General features: G+C 44.4%; 1 protein-coding gene across 1 annotated transcript in view; it reads left to right on the top strand.

Moving 5' to 3' along the window:
- The window catches only part of LOC147701502 (transient receptor potential cation channel subfamily M member 4-like), a 363,218-nt gene that overhangs the window by 228,303 nt on the left and 112,372 nt on the right, over positions 1 to 22,543 (top strand). The window contains exons 13-14 of the mRNA XM_086930188.1: positions 15,405 to 15,534; positions 20,061 to 20,206. Coding sequence (XP_086786314.1) covers positions 15,405 to 15,534; positions 20,061 to 20,206 — 276 coding nt within the window. The remainder of the gene's footprint in view (positions 1 to 15,404; positions 15,535 to 20,060; positions 20,207 to 22,543) is intronic.

The raw sequence follows: 22,543 nt of genomic DNA, 5'->3' as shown, positions 1-22,543 counted from the left end.
ACATTTATAAAGCGCACAAATGCCGAGGCATGTTGGAGCTAACACAATGCTGCCTCTGATGTAGGAGAAAGAAGAGTTACTTAGACTTTTGGGCAAAGAGCCAGGATTTGAGTGATTTTTCTAAAACGGAGCCTATTCGGTTGAGACCTAAGGGAGGAAGGCAAGGAATTCCATAGTTTGCCCGCCAAGTAGGAGATGCCTTTACCACCCCACTTGCGCTTCCTCGCCCTGGGGATGACAACCAGCCGAGCATTGGAAGATCTCAAATTGCGTTGAGGGACATACCGGACGAATATTTTCTGGAAACCCTGCGTCCAAGTCCATACAATAACTTCTGCACCATGCACAGTGCCTTGAATTTGATTCTATCCTGAACGGGCAGCCAATAAAGGTCCTTTATGCTGTTAGATAATGGGGCTGAATTTGGTGATATTTAATAGCAACCAAGCAAGCAGCAGAGCATTGTAATAGGCTATTTTGGACAGGATCAGAGTAACTATTAAAGTGTTTTGCATATCAAGTGGAACAAAGGGGAAGCCACTCTGGATAAACACATTTTGTGGCAATGAGTATTGTCTTACTCCTCTCGGACTTAGCATCCTATTCCTCTCCTCATACTCTGCAGATATCTAACCACCTATAATTTGGGATTTATTCCAAAAGGCAAGAAAGAACTCTGCCCTAGAATTTTTGTTCACCTAAAGATCACAAAAGTAACACCTTCCAGCAAAAAAGACCGGCCCATAACATCTAAGTTTCGGGCATTATAGATATTTTGACAAGATATCTGGCACAAAAGTGTAACCAATGTCCCAGACAAGTCTTTGATGGATAAAACATAGTTGTCTCGCTCTGACTGAAACATGTGATTTACATCCCACAAATGTTCATAGACCAGTTGAGGAGATACCTACATCTTAGGCCTTTTAACAGCCTGCACACCAAGTGATATTTAACCTACAGGGTTTCAACATTTTTAAGAGTGGCCCACTGAACTTTACTTAAAGGAGTTTACCTACCTTCCGAGCACTCACTTGCACAAAAACTCGGACAGGCAGACGCGCTGCTGATTAATCTTGCACGCTAGCACGCTGTCAATTGCAGAAATTTAATTTTAAAATCGCCGTATGTACTGATGTTAAATGAATAATATTAGCACAGTATAATTTTAAATTGTTGACACTGTAGTACAATTGTACCTTTGTGTGGGAAAGACACCGCTCATCTCCCCGTTCCACCGCAGCTTGTGCTGTTTGTTGTGGAGGGAGTGGACCAGCGCGGGACAGAGGGAGTCTAGCACCCTCACTTCCGGGGGCCATCTTAGAGAGGTGACGGTCTAGTGGTTTCACTAGGACCGTCAGGAGCCTCCTACTTAAAGCTCACATGGGGCTGACGCGCAGCGGACGCGCGCAGCGGGCGCACCGATGGCGCGCCGGAGGTGCGCCAGAGGTAAGCCCGTCTGTGCCCGTCTGTGCCGCGGCCGGGACTAGGGACACTGCCCTTAGCCATTCCTATCAGGATTCACACTTCTCTAGGGACATGCTATACTCACTGCAGGTCCAGGATAGTTGATGTCACAATACTCTGCAAGTAGACACCTGGAGGGGACCTATATGCTGCAAACACTATAAAGCTGAGCTAAGCCCGCAGATACATGCCATTACACCTAACGGCTCAAAAATCTTCCAGGGTGGACTCATTAACGCTAGGTCAATGGGTAAAAATGGAGCGCATGTACACGACCTAATTGCTGAGAATGACCTAGATTGCTTGTTAGTCACAGAGACGTGGCTTAAAGCCTGGTCTACCCCTGATGTTGTCCTAGCTCTACCGCAAGGGTACCACATCCAGCGGCTGGATAGACAGATACAACGCGGGGGGGGCTTGCCATCATCCATCGCGACTCGATCAAATGCACTACATTTGATCTTCCAGATATTAAGGAGGCAGAAAGTCTAGGTTTTAATCTTCATATACTCAATACCACAACTTTCACTCTGTCTGGAGTACAGTGATACCGACCTCCTGGTCAACAGAAAAACTTCCTAGATAGTTTAGCTGAGGTGATCAGCAACCTCGCCCTCAAATTTGCCAATTTTACTGTTTTAGGCGATTTCAATCTACACCTTGACTCTGACTCCGACACTAACGCGTCCTGTTTTAAAGACCTTATAGATATATTAGGGTTGACCCTATTGACACGGGACCCTACGCATAGGGCAGGACACTTATTGGACTGCGTATGCTCAAACCTAACATCTCTAAAGGTTAAACCGCCCCGCCCCCTAACCTGGACTGACCACATGTTCATTCCATTTGACTTCTTAGTGGAAGGAAAGGGGATCAAAAAGGGTCTCCCTAAGGTAAACACCAGTATGAAACATGACTGGAAGAAAATAAGTAAGGACCCGGATTTGCAGCAGAGAGCTGTAGCACTTAAACCCATCCGGACCGGCATCACGGAGGCAGATAATAAAAATTTTAATCACTGGCTTGAGGAAATACGTGGTCCCCCTAAGGCCACAAACCCCAGCAAACCACTTCATAATAAAAAATCGGCACCCTGGTTCTCACTCTCCTTGAAGGAGAAACACGTAGAAGTTAGAAAATTGGAGAGAACTTGGCGCCGCTTATATAAGGAAGAAGACCTCAGCCACTATAAAGAATCTAGGAGGCAGTACCATGCGCAGATTAAAACTGCTAAAAAAGAATACTACTCAAAAGCAATTGATTCTTCGAATAACAAACAGAAAGAAATCTTTAAAGTGGTCAATGATTTTATGAAACCAAGGTTTCTCCTATCAGAGATTCCGCCCTCCCTTACCTTATGCAACTCGATTGCGGATTTCTTTGAGCAGAAAATACTAAACCTTACCAAAGGCTTCTCTGAACAGCCCTCTGTCATGGCAGCAGAGGACCTTCAAATTGCCCCTGGAGTAGCACAACTTTGTGATTTCCTGCCTATTAGTTTAGAAGACTCACGTCAATTGATCCTGTCCACTAAATCTGGTTCTCCCTTTGACCCCTGCCCCCCTATGATGTTACATGCCCTAGTAGATACAGTTAACCCCATCATAAATAACATCATAAATTCATCCCTATCCTCTGCTGAGATTCCCTCGGAATGGAAATTGGCGGCAGTGAAACCCCTGCAAAAAAAATCTCTGCCAGACCCATCAACACTCCAACCTCCGTCCAATTTCCCTGCTCCCGATGCTTTTTAAAATGACCGAAAGGGTGGCGAATAAACAGCTGACCAAATTCCTAGAGGACGAGGATATCCTGCACCCTAATCAATCTGGGTTTCGGGCCTCACACTCAACGGAATCCGCCCTTCTGTACACCGTGGAGACACTGAAGACCGCCATGGATCAAGGGAAGAAGGCCGTCCTTATCCTACTTGATCTATCGGCGGCCTTCGATACGGTGTCCCACTCAATACTAATCAGGCGTCTGAGGGCAGCAAGGATTGGAGGCACCGTGTTGGACTGGCTGAGGAATTTCCACCATTGTAGACAGGTCACGGTGTTGGGAGAATACCGCTCTGAGGAACAAATCATACAAACAGGGGTACCGCAGGGCTCCAGTCTAAGCCCGGTACTGTTTAACATATACATGATCCCCTTGATTGAGCTGATTTCGTCTTTCAACATCAGTACCATATCATACGCTGACGATACTCAGCTCATTCTAGTGCTAGACAGGGAAAATGGAAAGGCAGAGGAAAATCTAAAAGCCTGCCTTACCGCAACCTTCATTTGGATGCGTGACAATCATCTAAAATGTAATGCCGGGAAGACCAAAATTATACCCTTCGGCCCCCAAAACCCTTTTTCCCCCAGCCTATGGTGGCCACTGGGGGTGGAGTCCCCTCCGGATACCATCACCGCGGCCCGGAACTTAGGGATCAGGTTTGACAGCGCCCTATCTTTCAAACAGCAAGCAGGGGCAGTGGCAGGGTCTTGTTTCAATATCATCAGAGGGCTTAGAAAGTTTTTTGATTTTCTTCCTCTGACAGCCAGGAAGACGGTGACAGTAGCACTTGTAACATCTCGCTTGGACTACTGCAACAGCTTATATGCAGGATTAAATCGATCTGTCCTGCATAGGTTGCAGGTTGTCCAAAATGCAGCTGCCCGTCTGGTCCTAAAATGGCCGAGGAGGTCATCTGCCTCGGCCGCTCTCAAGGCCCTACACTGGCTACCCATTCACAAACGCATACTCTTCAAAATCTTAGTGATTACCTTTAGGGCATATCACCAGAAAGGACCCAAATATCTCCTTCCCTGGTTCAAACAGTATGCTCCCTAAGATCAGCCAACATGAATTTATTACAGACCCCCAAATTCAGACTCTCAACTAGAGGAGGGAAATCTCTCGCAACACTGGGTGCAAAAGCTTGGAATAAACTCCCTCCCAACCTGCGCCTGATCTCTGTTGAGAAGAATTTCCGTAAGGCTCTGAAAACTTGGATTTTCAACCTTTCAGACTCGGTCTGTATGACTCTGGTTTAGACACAGCGCTCTGTTTAGATGAGATAGATATGTGAGCTGACTTTTCCGGCCTTCCACCTAGGCTACGGGCTACAAGCGCCAGGATGCTCCTTGGAGTGACAGTCGCGCTATAAAAGTGCATACTTACATTACATTACATTACATTACATTACATTACATTTCTGTTTGGCCTTATTGCACTAACTGCTTGCACGACATGCACTATAGGGTTGAAGAGGGATACAAATCCATTTCTATACACCAGCTAGACTATTTAGACCAAGCTCTCTTGTAGATCTTGACGGTACCTGGTACCCAAAATACCTTGTGGAGCTCCTCAGCATGTTCTGAGAGACCTCTGATGCTCCAGCTTTATTGGAAATCTTCTATGTCACGAGCCTCGGATGGCCCTTCTTAACAAGGGGATGAGTCTCCCTTGTCGAATATCACAGAATTGTAAGACTGCATGGTAATAATACAAAGTACTGTCTGCACCGACAATTCCCGAAAGTCCAGATGCCAAACTTGGCCATCCAGAAAGGAGTAACCAAATCAGTTATCAGCTTCCTTACTGTCCTGACTCACTGGTCTCGGAATCATCCAGAGTTCAGGAAGAGCATACCTTAACTGCAGACCCTATTCTTGGTGCTGGCACCCCTTAATTCGGTTTCCAGCCGAAGTACTGTTCCATCTGGCAATTCAACTGTACGCAAACAGATCTACCTCATATTGACCCAATTGGTTTTGAAGTAAGTGCACCCCTGGGGTTCCCAAAGTGATACAATGCCAATCTGCCACTCTGTTGGCACGACCTGGAAGATATTCTGCAATCTCTGGACTCTTCAGCTCATGCAAAAATACCAGAATGCTTTTGCCATTTTGAACAGCACTCTCAATCTCATCCCTCCAGGGTGATTGACATAACATACTGCTGATACATTGCTCATTCTCTGAAGGACACCACATTGTATCTTCTTTTTGGTGAATATTGTAACTGTGAAATACCGCAAACAACTCCAACCAATTGATGTGGAGTTTCAAGTGCTTTTTTAGATAAGGTCCTCATGTTGATAAGCTGTCACAGAACGCACCCTAAACTAACCTGCTGTCCTCGGAGTCCAAACTTGTGTATGGTTTTGCACCAAATATCGCCAGCTGTTCCGGGCTTTTGTGAGTGCTAACCACCCTTCCAGCCCCATTTTAGCATGTCCAAATCCAATCCGTATAAGATAAAAGCCTCAAGAGGTAAAACATCTTCATCGTTTGAAGCACCCTATGACTCCTGCCATGTCTCTCAAATAAATCTCTGGACTTGGTAGTAATTGTCCATATATTTTTCATTGGAAGTCTGACTTGCCTGTGACAGTTCTACTTTGGAGCCCAGGAATTGCAGGCACTGGGCTGGATTCAGAACTGATTTGTCCTAATTTAATACAAAGTTCAGATCCTGCAGCAACTAGACTGCCATCGATTGGCTCCAAGATATGTCCAAAGGGGAAGTGGTGTAGGAAGTGAGAATGAAACATTTGAGACTGGATGAGAAATTAGGGGACAATTTGGCTACATGGGCACTGATGCTGACAGGCTAAGATAACCGCAAATGGCGGGCCGTCCAAATAGACTATAATAGACTTGGGGGGGGTGAGGCCAGAGTCTAGACCAATTGTTTCTATGTTTGATGACCACGCACATAGGGATGTGTGTGCAGAAGAAAATGCATAGCACTGGGTGTGTAGGGATTGTTATTAAGCAATGCACTATTGGACATATGTATAAGTACTGCAACACTGGAGTCATGATAGTGTTTTACTCCTGTGAAAAATCAATAAAGAGTTTATAAACAAATGCACCCCGGCATCACAACCTAATCCTCAACTGTTGCTCTGTCCTGCACCATGAATATCTCCTATTTCAGGAATTGTATTATTCTGACACCTATGGATCACAGATAGGCCCCCACCAATTTGAGTCGTTTTGTAAACACTATGTAGTGGAAAACCAGCAAAAAGACAAACTGTAAAATTCATCTGACTGGCCCATTGTAATTGTAGGAAGCACCAATGCTGCACCACCAGATACACATCTTTGAGACCCAGACATGCCCTATAATCTACTTGTTATAGGATTATCCATAGGAGATGAATTCCTTCCGTTTTGAAGTGATTATATACTGAGCGCTGATTTTAAGTCTTTAAGATTTATAGCTTGATGCAGTTTTACTGAATCCTTCTTGGAGAATAAGAACAAATTGCTCAAGTAATTACAGTACCAAAGTGTCCATGCAGATGATTACCCTCTTTTCCACAAGTTTCAGAACCTTTGTCCAGCCACATTTGCTACTTGTGAACTTGATTGGGGTGGGATGCCAGGTTTGGGAAGAATACCCAATGAAACGCCCACTACCATCTGCAATGAACAGAGCATCCTAAGAAATCTGCCAATTGCTGATTAACTTGCCAGCTTGCCTCCAGACAGAAGTCTTTTATCCTACCATTGCTGAGAGTACCTGTTCTCCTGGGACCTGTTAACAGCAGGACCTCGACCAAACCAAGCAGCTCCCCCCTTGTCCCATCCTGAGGGAAAACGTCCAGCAAAACTTTCTTTAGTGAGGATCACGCCTGAGAATTATGTAGGTAACCGCAATTATGGTGACCTTCTTCATATTGATGTTCAGAGAGAGTTGACCTTGTGTGACCGTGCCGTCTGTCTTCAGCAAGAAATATGTTCACCTTTGCCACTAATGCATAATTTGCATTACAATGAAGCATGCTGCTCCTGGGCCTAGCCTTTCAGCACATCTGAGTTCACTGGGTTCCTCAGTGTTTTAGTTTTCTCCACCAAGTCCAATGTCTTTGCAGAGGGGAAGATGATATCCTGCAGGATTTCCATGCCGCTGCGCCAGGCCCTATCGATCCCTTTTTGAGCCTTTTACACTTTTGGCCATAAATGTCAAAAGCCTCCAGTTTACATCTCAAGAGACAATCACTTTACCCTTGATAAGCCGAGGACATTCTGCTCTTAGTTTATTACCGACCTCCATGTCTAATGGCTTCCTGAGTCGTTTGAACAAATATTGGGCCATTTTATGAAAGGCCCTCCATCCTAAAGAATTTGAGTGTATAATAAACTGTGGGGCAAAGTCTTCGTCCTCCGAGCCTACCTTGGGGCCATCCGGATACTCGTGACCCTTCCTCACTTTAGACATATCCATCCTCCTATGTTTTGTAGCAATATGTCCTGTCAGGACTCCATATCTGTGTTTGTTCCAGAGGAGGTCATCGGTCTATAATCATCTGTGTGATCAGCGTCGCCTGGGGATGAGTCATCGTTACCTTCTTTATTGCGCTGTAGCTTCCACCTCCTGCAGCAATCACATTATCCGGGTCACAGCTGTATATCAGAATCTGTCTAAGGGGTTCTCCTCTGGGAAGAACCTGCTTGAGGTCCCTCGTGTTCCCTACTATGCCAGGAATCACTGGCTCTCTCGAGCTAACGCTGCGGTGCCCTCTCCACTTTTGTCCCAAGCCTCTGTGCATACTCACTTCACCACAGGTTTGTTAATGTCAGGCCCTTCAGAACCAGCACCCCCTTGGTTCTGCCTTGTACCCTCCCAGGACGGCTCTTGGGGCCTGGTACCTGTCGTGACAGATGTTAGAGTGTGGCATTTATGGATTTCAAAGCCTCGGATACAGCCCTACGACCTATATTATCTACAGAAACACCCATGACCCATTAGAAGCTGTGTGCCTTGAGAGAACCACACATCTGATTCCCTCTACAGGGAATCATATGGCGGGTCGACATCTATGTGGATATGCTATCTGTCCTGCGTGCGGTCCAGTGCACACAACGGTAAAAGTGGCTCAGAACAATAATGTGCATCAGTAATAATGAACTAACCATATACGGCAGTACTGCAAGTATTAAAGTATGTATCGACATGCAGATCAAATTCATGAATTCACAATGTAAGGCAATAGTGCACGTTTGTTAGTATCTGTTAGCTTGCAGTGTCATGATTAACCAGTTCTGTGGTAAGCCCTAGGCTTGTGGTAAATAACTCACAAGTGGTGTCACTGCTAGAGGAACTGCACTGCCTGGCTTGTGTGAGGAAGGGTTGACTTGGTGCCGCTCGCTGTGGGCATGCAGTGGTGATCCTGGCACAGTAGGCACAACCATAGGCATCAGCGTGTCTTACACCAAATAACCACACGTGCCGCGCCTCCACCCGAGGCTCATGACACTTGACAATATAGGGGAGCACCTGTGCCCTAAATGGGCAATTCCCCTCCGCTGCCAGTGTTCGCCACAGCATCTTCCAGGAATGAGAGCGCAGCGAGCCCCATTTCACCAGGCTTAAGATGACACATGAGTGGATTATATACTTGCAAGGAAACTCAGAAAAGCTCTAGCTTCAGTCGACCTTCAAAAGAGCAACCAAATCAAATTTCAACCAATCTAAGTATAATTAGAACCACAAGAAAGAGAGATCAAGAACATTTATTTCAGTGATGGGCAGCAAATAAAAGCGGAAGAAGAGATCTTCCTCAAGGATGTTATGGAATGAAGGGGGCTCCCTGTTGGGCATAGTATTTTGTTTGTCTATGTATACTTCAGCACTCATGGGAACTATATTTATACTAAGAAATGCTACTCTTGTTACTTCTTTGCTACTGATGAATAGTAAAGGTTAGAGAAACAGGACTGAAATGCCCGTGTTTTGCAATAGAATATCAGAAGCGCACGGTCTTGTTGCGAAGAAGACTGTTGCGAGTCTTTCATCCTTGCATAGTAAAACAAGCATTTACAATGCAATGGTCTCGGCATTATTAAAGGTAGAGCTATTAGCATTGCTCATTACATTTTTTTTTCGTTTTCTTTTAAAACATAAATACATGGTATTGTCATTTACAATGGCAATAGGTGAGCATTAGACAGTAGTAGAGAGTATTCCCGGACACAGAGCCACGCACACACGCACGCACAGAGCCACGGACACACACACAGACAGACGGCTCTGTCTGTGTGTGTATGTGTGCGTGGCTCTGTGTGTGTGTGTGCGCGTGGCTCTGTCTGTGTGTGTGTGCTCGTGGCTCTGTCTGTGTGGCTCTGACTGTGTGTGTGTGTGTGTGTGTGTGTGTATGTATGCGCGGCTGTGTGTCGGCGAATACTCTCTACTACTCTCTAATGCTCACCTATTGCCATTGTAAATGACAATACCATTAATTTATGTTTTTTTTTTAAAAATGAAAAAAATGTCATAAGCAATGTCAATAGCTCTACCTTTAATAATGTCGAGACCATTGCATTGTAAATGCTTGTTGTGTTTGACACACGCCTGTGCAGATCTGTGTCCTGCTCCAAGTGTACAGTAAAGCACTTTTAAAGCGGGCCCGGGGCTGCGAGGCGGGGAGGCATTAGGCCGGAGTCATCTGCCCTGCAGGCTCGGACTCCACGGAGCCTGGGAACGGAGCAGCAAGCGGGACTCCTCGCCGGATAACATCTGAGCGTCTCGGGCCGAGGCGGCTCCCGGAGGCCCTGGAAGTGTCCGGCAGTTACAGTGGTGCCAGCGGGATGGGCCCTGGGAGGAGGCCGTCTGGAGGCCGGGGGCGGGCAGGGGCACAAGTCCACAGGGACCGGGGATCGTGTCCCCAACCAGCGGATGGCCCGGGTTCCCAAAGTTTCACCAAACACACACCTACATACATTCCCCAAGCCTCACAAACACCACACATCTACATACGCACAAACACACACGCTCACTCACAAACTCGCACACAAACACGCAAACACACCAGCAATATTTTCACACCGAAAGAGGCACTCAATTGTCCACACACAACCCAAAGAAACAACGTTGCAAACCCAGGTGCATGCTCTATAATTCGGCGGTCACACGCGAAACTGGACAGAAAGTACACAACACAAGGCACACACAGAGCACATGCATGCACATAACACAGTCGCAGATAATAGAAAATGCACTGCAGGCATATGCATCCTCACACAGACACACATGCGCACAGATACAAGCCTACCACGCACCAAACAAGGCCACACACGTGCACGCATGCGCACACGTACACTAAATTACCTCACGTCCACCACCACCACTGCTTCCACACACACACACACGAAAAACCAATAACCTCAGGGGTATTTTCCTATTCTGACCTCGGTGAGGGATGGGAGGAGAAAAGTCCACTCCCGAAAGCGGTCCCTCGTGGAAGGAAAGTGCCCCAGGCTCTGTTGACATCAAACCTGTCCGCCCAGGTCAAGGGGCATGGGGTGGGCGTCGCGCTTCTGGTTGGGTCAGGCTGACCCCTTATGCGGGGGCAGCTCCAACCAGAGTGAGTTGATCGGCAGGTCCACGCTATTTTTCCGATCCTTTGGAAAAGCGTCCATGTCTTTTCATATCTGACTGAGTTCCCCAAAAACTGACATTTAATATATCACTCTGAAGGACTGGAAAATCCGAATTATAATGTCTTACCCGGAACCGCGTGAACCCATCATTTTATCTCTCCCGCTAACACACTGGAAAACCTTACTCTTAGCAGGGTCTGACTCTTAACACCTCAATTTGAACAACTAAAGTATCCCTTGTTTTACATTTGACACCAAAAACCAGAGAAAGCTGCCATTGGCGCATTAAAACTCTGAAAATCTGTACTTTAATATCTCACCGTGATCACTGGCGAAGCTGACATTCTATTTTAATTGCGAACCGCCAGGAAAGGTGATGTTTAGCTTCTCAAATCGAGCACTGTAAACGCTGACGTTTTGCATCCCCCCTGCGGAACGTCGTGAAGGCCCGCGTGTTCTGGCATATGTCAGCTGTTGGAAAAGCAAGCATTAGTTGGACATCTCTCGGAGGAGACATACTGCGAATGCTGGCCTTCCCTGCTACATCTCGCGCTGATCAAGTGAAAAGGATGGGCCCCGCTGCAGGGTACCCAGCCTGCCCCGTGCCCACAGAGGCTGCGATCATTCGATTTCAATTAAGATGTGTTTAATGCTCCCCTTGTGACAGAGTACTCTGAGCGCACGTCACATTGCTTTACTTTGAAAATGGCTGTTCATTAAAAGATGCATAGAACACATTGAGTAATAGCAGCGTGCAAGCCAGTGTAACGAAGTTATCTGCAGCGCTTAGAAACTGTGGAGAAGCGGCGCTATACAATATGTTTTAACACACAGCTATTCAAACTCCTTGGGCGGGGGAATTAGGGGGTTGACGGTTGGGTCCCTCTGCGCCAGCATAAACTGCAGGAGCCTAAATTACACCCCTAGCCAGAGGTCACTCCGGGTCGGGGGTGAAATTGGAGCCGCAGAAAACGGTCATCACAATGTCAGGGCACTTTGTACTCCTTGTAAGACACAGAAAACAGACGCGTGAGTACCCCGGGGAGCCATAATGCAGAACAAGCAAGTGCTGGAACCGGGGCAGGGCCTGTAACTTAGGAAAAGCAGGAGATAAACAGAGCGAATATGGGGCTGCTCCCCCCTGACCCCCAAAACTGGGGTCCTCAGACAGGGATATGTATTGTGTACATTAGATGCTTTTAGGGGTTTGGCAATTAAAATGGCTGATATGACGGTGTACAATGCCTCTAAAATAATATAAGTAAAATTGATATGTGTGCTTCTTTCCCTGACGTGTAATGTTATCGAGTGAGAAACACTGCGCAAGTTCGAGCTCTCATTAATCTGATCTTGCTCATGGCATGGGGTCCAGGATAGGGCACTGTCGACTGTTTGCCGAATGGAGCTCCTCGCCGGCCCAAGGATAGGGCACAGACAGCGCTATGTGGAACATTGTTCCTATCGCGTGCCAGGATAGGGCACAGAGGCTGCACAGGCGGCGCTATGTGGAACGTAGCTCCTATCGCGTGCCAGGATAGGGCACAGAGGCTGCACAGACGGCGCTATGTGGAACGTAGCTCCTCGCCGGCCCAAGGATAGGACAAAGACAGAGCTATGTGGTATACTGCTCCTATCCTGTGCCAAGATAAGGCACAGGGCTGCACAGGCAGCGCTATGTGGAACATGGCTCATCGGGCGAGAGCGGGATGAAAGAGAGCTGTGGGTGGAGGGAAGGGGGGGCGAGCCCCGGTGCCCTGCAGCTCGCCTCATCCGAGCACCGCTCCGTCTTGTCAATCTTCATCTGTTTTTAAGCAGTGCTCCCGCGCCAACGCTGACTGACGGTCGCGAGATGAAGGAGAAACAACGCGCACGCAAGAGTCCAAAGAGTGTTTCATCAGGACTAATGCTACTATTTTTGATGAGGGGCGAGGACTCAGCGACTTCTTGCGGCGGCGGTCGGGGGCGAAATGGCATAAGAAAAGCGCCGCCATTTTCAGATTCGGGGGCGTGTTTTTTGCGTTCAGAGTGACGGATGACGTCACAGGTAGAAAGAACGCAAAAAACACGCCCCCGAATCCGAAAAAGACGGGGCTTCAACCGAGTGACGCCTGTCTCCTCCAATGGCTGGTCTCCGTTTAGGAAGCCAGCCAATGGAGAAGAGGGGCGGGTTCAAGCCCCCCTAACCTAAAAACATAAAGCTTCGAACTCCGACCACTGCTACGCAGTGCGACGGTCATCGACCTAAAACCTGAAGTGTTGTTAAACTGTGAAAACCAGTGCGTTCTATAAAAAGGGAATAGTTGGAAACTTTACCGAGATTACTAAAGCACTTTGGATGATTGAAAGTACTGTGAAATGTGCTAGATAAATGCAACTAAATTTGAAAGATAATTGTCAATAGCTGATGATGTAGATCTTACAGGTGTGCTGTAGTAGATGTTGCTGTGCAGTTGATTAATTAGCACATATTTACGACAATACACATAGGCAAACAATTAAAGTTTAAGTGTTATCGGTATTATAAATTGCATTATTATTAAAACACCATCTGGTAACGTAACAGAGAAATGTACTAAACTAATACACATTCTAAGGATGTTTACAATTTTACAAGAAACCTATGTCTGAAATGCTTCCGAGATTTTTCACATAACTTGTTTGTTATACATAATCTAGTTTTATTGTTAATTGTCTTTGTGCTCTTAAGTGATAGAAATAAAGATATTGATTGATTATCTGGTACATTTTTATAAATTCTTCTGAACTAATTCTAAAATTAATTCACAGCCTTTTTGCTGTGTGCCATTTTAATATACCCATCACGATGCTCCAACCGATAAGGCGCAAACTATTGGCCTTAATTACTGCAATATACCACACGAGGGCAGCATTACTTCGTTCTCTAAAACAATACACTGGCGACACATTTTCACAAGCCTCTATCCTGTAATGAACTGCTCGTCCCTCTCTTTCTGGTATGTGTTTAAGATTTCCACCAAAAGTTGGATGGGAAGTGATTCAGAAGCTCACACCACCCTCCTTCGAATCATAGATCGTAACGAAAGCACTGATTTACAAATGGTCTAGAATCCAATTCATTTTACAAGCATCATTTCGTCTAGCGCTGGGGGCGGGGTTAAAAAGAGGAAGGAGAAAGGGATTGGAGAGTAGGCCGTTGGTACCCTGCTAAAATGTCTTCCGTTTTTAGTTACTCCCAGCATATCCATGGAAGCATAGCTGCCCAGGTCTCAGATTTCTTGTGTGACATTTTCATAACTTCAGTGTACTTATGACTGACCGCCTCTTTCGGAATTTCAAAACCGATCTTAAAACTCTTCTCCTCCAAAGCCATTTCCATGAATAATTCAACCCATTTCATGACCCTCACGGCCGCCAGGTACTCACATGAGGTCAACTTTGTAAATATGTATGCTATACCTGTATTAACTCAATGCTGGGATTTTTAGAATCCTGGTGGTATATGTAACTTGTTATTGTGTAATTTCTATTAGGTGTACCTTTTGTAACTTTCCTGGTTCTTTTGTAAAGCGCTCCAACACCTGCAGGTAACGTTTGCGTTATGTAAAACTGCATTAAATGAATAAACTGAGTGTCAGTCTTTCGCTAATAGTACAATGTCACCCACACTTAGTAGTAGCATGGAACAGCCTAGGTCTGACACCTGTTAATGGGCGTGGCTGCAGAGAAGCAATACATTAAACAGATTCCCTGCCTTAGCCGGCCTGACCCTCCCTGGCTGGTAGTCAATCAAATTAAGGGCATGATCAGATCATGGGCCATAGACCGGGTCTGACCAGGCTCTCTGCCACGTGGACCCCGAGGTAGACTACAGGATGTGAGGGGGGCCCCTGCCGGTATCCTCTCTCTGTACAGTTCTTAAATTATGCCCCTCTTTTGCTGCAGTTTAGACAGACCCAGTTTCTGGCATGTATTTAGAGCATTTGTTTTGCGGCTGGACATCCACATCTGTTTGATACGGTGGGTAGAGCGGAGGTGTTTTTTTTTGTTTACATTAAACAGGCGGGTTTTTGGTTTTGTTTGTAAATCTCTGAAGTTCTTTTGGTTTACTGTGATAGCAGGATATTTCCAGGTAATTATATATTGAGAATCCTATACCTCCTGTACTTCAATTGCGCCATCTTGTGGTGTTTGAAAAACAGCACTCGAGTTTAGTTTATATGCCTTTCATCCCAGCATAGCGAGAAACTGGAACTACCACACTTTAGGGCACGGTTCTTTTGCCTGACAATCTCAGGCCAGGCGTTGTGTTAATGCGGGAAAAATGACTTGTAATGCGAGATGCATGGTACTTGGCATGGCTGTGGAAATTAGTCCTCCCATCCTGCACCCTGGAAAATCTTACTCCCTGCATTGTTCACATCTTGGTACTGCATGCTCCTTGTATATCTAGCTAGATGTACAATGAGCAAGCCTTTAAGTGAGTGGTAAGCTAACACTGAAAATACACGCAGGCATATTAAACAAGAAAAGACTTGTGTAACCCTTGTTCTCACCTCTCCCCAGGCCCCCGATGCTGTAAGCTCTGCTCTCGCCGCCACCAAGATCCTGAAAGAAATGTCCCGGATGGAGCAGGAGGCCGAAGAATCGAAAGCCATGCGAGAACTGGCCGCCAAGTTTGAGCACCTGGCTATCGGTGCGTTTCTAGGAGTACCTTTCAGTTGTTTTTTTCACAAATTGCACAACCACGTTTAGAGTTCGCTTACTGATTTGTCATTAATGTCACCTGTGTTGTTAAAAAGTGTGTCTGGAATTCAGAGACTTTGACACTTTGCATGGGGTTGTGTAGAGCAAGCAGTCCCAAGATCAGAAGAGCGACTTTAACCCGTTGGTAACACTGTATCTGAAGATTGACAGCACTGACCCTCAAAGCCTGAGACGTATATCTAACTACGGTATATAGAGAGAGGGGGCTGACCTTGAAGGGTTTGTTCTGCACCAACAAGCTGTGGCGCTCAGTCCCAATAGAGTATGATTTCTGAAATATGTATCCTGAACTAAATGGCCAGCATCCAGTGTCTATCCCTAATGACGTGGACCAGGGTAGTGCAGTGCTTCTGACACTTTTAAGAACTTGGGCCTTATTTTTACGTACTACCTAACTTTGATGGACATGAGGTGGGCCAATTGTTTAATGGAATAACAGCAATTGTTTGCAAACAACACACCCCTGAACGTGCCCTTTGATAGAATGCTGTTGCCAAGATATTGATCTGTCTATGAAAATAGCAGATGAACTGCACTGAAAGGTGCTGCTGGAACCCTTCCCAGAGTTGGGTTCTGGCTTGTAGCATCTGTTCACTAAAATCACAAAGCTTCTGAAAAATCTAGGTGTTGATACTAGTGATTTTAGCAAATTTAAGAAGCCCTTTTTGCAGAATATGGTGAGAAATCGTATCCATGTTTGTTGTTAAAACAAGGCCCAGTAGTGCATTTTGGCCTCCATATATGTTTATTTTGCAGCTTTATATATCGTGACCACAGACCGAGAGTATTGGAGCACTTTCCATGAGCACCAGATTACATTACACAAGGTCAACTTCAGTTCATTAAAAGCAAAGGAGACGAAGTGATTTGCCCAGAATCAAAGGATATTGAGCCAACGCTGGGCCTGGATCCTGGGCCCCCAGATACAAAGCTAGCAGTTGTGGGCGTTAGCCCCAAAAAAAACTATCGTCCCTGTTGTGCTGATTCAATCGATCTTGTGGAACGTTAGGCCACATCCATATTTCTTACTTTAAGTATGAAAGTCATGCATAACTGATATGGCTGTGTAGCTCCTTTTCTGCTGAAATGGCCCTGTGAAGTAAAGAAACAGCAGCAAAAAAATACTGCAAAGTTCACCCGGAGTCGAGCTTGGGAATGCTAGCAAGGTTTGTTTTAAAACTGGACCTACGGACATTGTTCAGCATCTTTCCACCAGCGCACAAGCATGGCTAATCGTTTTCAATATTACTTGCTCAGCTTGTGACCTACCAGTGGGTTTGAACCCACAGTTTGGGAAAAGCTGCCGTAGTGAGTTAGTTTAATGATACCTCTTGATGCTTTACACTCTACAAGAGTCATAACCATCGGAGTCTATCTAAGTTTGATTTTGTTATTGCACCGTCACTGCAGTAACTCATCTTGTTTTTGACTTGTAACAGTGCAATCATCCAAACCCTTCAAATAATACATTGCATGGGTGTGATATTACATGCTATACCAATACGGCACACTTGAGTCCAAGTGCAGATTAGTATTGCAGTAAGTTTCACTCGGAGAACATGTTTAATTTAAAAAAAAGGAATGCTGGTGCTTTTATTTCAAAAGATATCCTCATGGTGGTCGTCCACACAGTTCATTCACATAGCTCTAACAATTGCACTGGAGTTATCGAAAAGTGCTACCAGTCAAGTCAGTGTCGCGGATTCTTTAGGATCTCCTTTCGAGGTCTTTCGAAACGTCACTTTGCTGTTACTTGGACATAGGACACGTCTTAAAGTAGGAGGAGACCAGCCAGATTTCATCTGAAATGTGCCGCAGTTTCAAGGAAAAATGTGGTCTAGTGTTTCGGGTGACTCCTACACTATGGTGTCAAAGCCAACCTCCTTGGAGTATTTATTTAGCCAACTCTGGTTTAAGGCGCAATTGTGCTGTCAATGACACAACTACTATTAGTGTGGTTACTACCAACTAGCCAGTGATTGCTCCACGTTGCTTATTAGAAGAGGAGATTAGAAAACATCTTATTTTTTTTTTACAAAGCTTCGATGCCATATTTTGGTTAACATAATTACAGATTGACACCTACATTGCTTCTTTGTGTCTGAAGGTCACAATGCAGACTAAGGAAAATGTGTCATTTATGAAAACAGCAGAAAATATTGTAAAGTAGGTTTTGACCGTTTTTGAAGCGGCTGTTGACAAAAGTCTTCTTAAGGTTTGACCTGCAAAAACACTTTTGCTGAACCACCACAAGCCCTCCACACCACAATGTTCATCAACTTGATTGTTCTTCATTTAATGAAGAAAAACAAAATCTGACATTTGTAACAAATGCTGGGAGAGAGTTTTGACAAGAGATCAGCTGTAACGACCGCTGACAAAGCCAATAGGTTTGACATTTGTATGGCATGTGTATCTGGTGTGTGCATCCTATACAAACATCAAACCTATTCCATTAAAGCACATGTTAAATTAAGTGGGAACTTGATGCTACGGGAACAAAGAGGTCTTTTTCAGTAGCATCAATCTTTGGGATGCTTTTGTTATCCATCGCCATATAGTGCTCCCAGGCTGTACTCCAACTGATATTAAATATAAAATACTCTCATGCTTTCCAATTTAAATGGATGGACATCTAAACCGTCCATAGAAAAACAGTGGGACTAAAATACTCCCCTGAACCGAGATGTAAATGACAATGTGTCATGCCATTGGCTGAAGGTCCTGGAGCCAAGGAAGACCATGGCTGAAGGAGGCTGACTGGAAAACCATTAAGGGAAGTATACAGTGCAGTAACTTTGCCACGAATGGTGCACGTGCCATACATATCAAACATAAAATGGACCTGCCCTATGTGGATTGTCATACTGTCTGGTCAGTAAAGAACATAAAGTTGCAGATGTCAGTTAAGAGGTACTTTATGGCTGTCAGATGTTAGAACTGGCTGCTGGATTCCGATGGGTTTATGTTGAAAGTTAATCTTAACATAATGATCGAACTAGAATATAACTCTCAGTTCTCCAGTATTGTTCTCCAGTTGGGTCTTTTGTTCAGGGCAGTGGGCTGTGAGTTATGTAATGTGCTGCAGGTGTTGTTAAGCATTACTGATGTACATAATTCCGTTTTTAACAGTGTTTTTCAGAGAATTTCATGACCTTTTTTTAAATGATTTACTTGCTGTGCACGGCGGGTGCTGGTCCTGCAGAGGGCGCTGCTAAGTGGGCTTCAGTAAATGGCCTGGGCTGTGACCAAGCCCTGTGCTGTATCCCCCTAACCCCCTTCTACCAAGCAAAGGCAGCAAACACTTATTTCAGTGTCTGTTTGTGCAAGTGCTATATTTTTACAGCACTAAAATACGTCCGCCAAAAGCAACTAGAATACAAAATATACGTCAAATCCAACCCCTAAAATGGCTATTCTAGAACATGTCAATTGGACGCCAGCTCACAAGCTGAAGACCGCATTTTCCTTTATTCTTAAGGATTGCCATGTATTTTCAATGCATTAGGATAACCTTGACTACAATATATGTGTGTATATATGTATGCATATATGTATGTGTGTCCATACTATGTGTGTGGGTATATTCTATGTGTGTAAAAAAAAAAAAGCAGCAGAGAACTCTTGGTAGTTTTCAAGTTTAGGTGGGAAGCAGCTCCAGTATAGAGCACTCTCAACACCAGTAACACTCTAAAGTTGCTCACCTAAAATGTCTGCTTTTCTATCAGTCTTTAAGAGTAGGATTAGCCTAGTGCCATCTACGCGGAGGTGGAAAGGTACAAAGTCTTTTGCTATTTCTACAGCAAGTCTTGAAGCATAGGATTAGCACAGTGCTACCCAAGCCGAGCTGTAAAATGGCCAAATCCTTTTACCACTCCAGGCACAGTATTACAGCTTTGGATTGGTAACATACCATCCAAGCCAACCTGAAATGAATAAAAGCAACCCCTGTTTCACTCTCAGAGCTCTTCAGCGAGGTATAACTTTGTCCAGGCACAAGGGAACAGGTAGTAGAAGTTAAAAAATAAATGTGCGTGTGTATATATATGTGTGTGTATGTATGTGTATACATATGTGAGTGTATATGTGCATGTGTGTATGTCAGTTTGTGTGTATGTATGTGTGTATATGTGTATATATATATATATATATATATATATATATACATATTGTGTGTATATAATATTTTCAATCAATTGCTCTCCACAATCCTACAGCCAACTGCACCAACATGACCGAATCCCCCACAGATGACTCAGACATAGTATGTGGGTGTTTGTATATGTAATATATACAGATGTGTGTGTTTCCACACCTGAAAGCTGATCAGGTGGCTACTTATCTTCGCATGCTCTAGGTCCACATACCAAGTTGGGTACACTTTCTCAATAGCCTGTTCCTCAAGTGACGCTGATATTGTATTCCTTCTCGTAATTCTCTTGCTGCTGTCTTTAGGGGTGTTTAACGACTGCTACAGTAACAGTGAGGTGAGAGCACTGAAGCTGCTGGTACGACGTTCAAACGTCTGGATGGAGGCTACTTGCTTGAAGCTTGCCTACGAGGCCGATGCGCGCAACTTCTTTGCTCAGGATGGTGTGCAGGTGAGTGAGTGGGTTTACTGTGCATGGTGGAGAAGTAAAGTCTGTGTTCGAAATTGAATGAGAAGATAATAAAACTTAAAAGAAGAGGTAAGTCTGTGGCCGGAAAGTCCTTGGGTGTCAGAAGAGGATGAAGATGAGAATGATTGGATGTGAAGTTAGAAGAAAGCAGTGGATGGAAGGCAAGCTCTGGGAGGGAAGGCAGAGAGGAAATGGCTGGTGTTAACATGCAGATGGGTTGGAGCAGACAGAGCAGACTCACTGGAGCAGGCAGGAAGCCCTCAGTGCTGCATCTATCTTGAGGACTCTGTGGAGAGTCACTTCATCTTTTGAGCTGCTGGCAAGACTCGGCACGCAATAACTAATAAACATTGCTCAAGGTTTGACTGACGACCAGGATAGGAAATTGAAATTGAAATGTATTCTTTATTTGGTTAATCAACATCAACCATAAAAGTACACAACATAACAATTATTACAATAGAATCTCTTACATGATACATCATAGAAAAAAGAGTTTTACTCTTCGCAGACTATTAAAGTTTGTCCATACCAATAGATTTTCTTAATTTAAAAACCTGTTTAAAAAATTCAGAAACAATTGCAACAGTTAAAATGGTGTCCAATCTCTATTTCTAAAAAAGCTGGGCGGCATCGGTTAAAGTTAATTTCCTTTAGGAGTGGGACAATCAGGTTTCTGCGAGGCAACGTATAAAATCTACAAAAAAATAAAATATGGATATCCGTTTGGGACGATGTGTCATCACATGGGCAAACAGCTAAATCACGAGACCAATTGTTCATTACAGGGAAACTCAAAAGTCTAAAAAGAATATTTAATCTAAAACGAGTCAGGAAAAAATCTTTCATAATTCGACATATTCAAGGTTAAATATGGCTGTAATTTGTCCTGAGTTAATATCAGGTGATGTAAGGATACAGTTTTTTTCTTTACCTCCTCCTTGGCTCTATTCTCTTCGAGAAACTCCATGCATTGCTTTTTCAGAATCTTTCTTGGGACATTTGACATTGTAAGGAGATCTTCAAAATAGTTTTGGCAACCAATTTCAGCAAGGAAGCATTTTACATAAGTAAGCCATTTGATCCTGCTTACATATTCAAGTTTTAAGACATCCGTCAAAAGTGCACGATTCAATACACACTCATTGGTTGTCCAGACTCTGTGCCAGAGTAGTACAGGCTGGATTTTAATTGTATCTCCAATGTGTGGCTGGCCCAATTCCTTATGGCAAATGTAAATCGAGACACTCTCAGGTACAGCTAAGATGTGTCTCAGAAACGCATTCTCCGCCGATTGGATTAGATTTGTGTTAGCATATCCCCAGAGTCCTGAGCCATAGAGAGCAACTGATATACAGGTAGCATTAACAATTGTTAAAATTTCCCTGATTGGTTTTTTGCCCATTTTTTTAATAACATGTTTTAGGGCCATTATTGATTTAGAAAACAAAAGACTTCTTGTTTTTATAGCACTCGCCCATGTACCAGACTCATGAAACAGGATACCTAAATAAGGAAAAGTTGTGGTCGAATCTAGGGGACTATTATTTATATACATCGTTTTTCTCCGATTGTTACTCCTTGTGCCATAGTTCATTAAGAAGATTTTGGTGCAGTTTATTTTTAAATCCAGATTGAACATGAAGTTATTAAAAGTTGTTATCAGGCCCTGTAGGGCAAGGGGAGTCCGTGCCATTATGACCGCATCATCTGCATACAGGAGTGCAGGGATTGATCTTCTTCCTATCATAGGCATGTCCCTGCACTCTTGTAGCCGGACTTTTTCAAGGTCATTGATGTAAACTAGAAATAAAAAAGGGGCAAGGACACACCCCTGACATACCCCACGGCCTATCCCAAAAGATCTGGTGCATTCTCCCTCCTTTCCATATCGGACAACAGCAGTAGCACCTGAGTATAACTCCCTTAAGAAACAAATAATATTTTCTTCCACCCCTAATTTTTCAAAAGTATCGCAGAGTTTACTATGGGCGACGCAGTCAAATGCTGACGTTAGGTCAATAAATGTAAAGTATATAAGTTCCCCCCTTACCCTAGTATATTTCTGGTGAATGATAAATAGGTTAAGGCCCTGCTCTAGTGTTCCCACTCCCTTCTGGAAACCATATTGCAAATCACTGATTACCCCATTTTCCTCTGCCCAAGCTTGAAGTCTCCCTAAAATGACTCTCCCAAGGATCTTAATGGATGTGTCAAGAAGGGAAATTAGGCGATAACATGTGCAATTTTGCCTATTTCCCTTCTTAAAAATTGGAACAATTACTGAGGTAAACCAGGAGGTATTTAAGCCACTCACAA

The sequence above is a fragment of the Lissotriton vulgaris genome, chromosome 7, assembly GCF_964263255.1.
Source record: "Lissotriton vulgaris chromosome 7, aLisVul1.2, whole genome shotgun sequence".
Taxonomy (NCBI): Eukaryota; Metazoa; Chordata; class Amphibia; order Caudata; family Salamandridae; genus Lissotriton; species Lissotriton vulgaris.
Note: the sequence above shows the minus strand (reverse complement) of the source record. Positions and strands in the feature narration are given on the sequence as shown.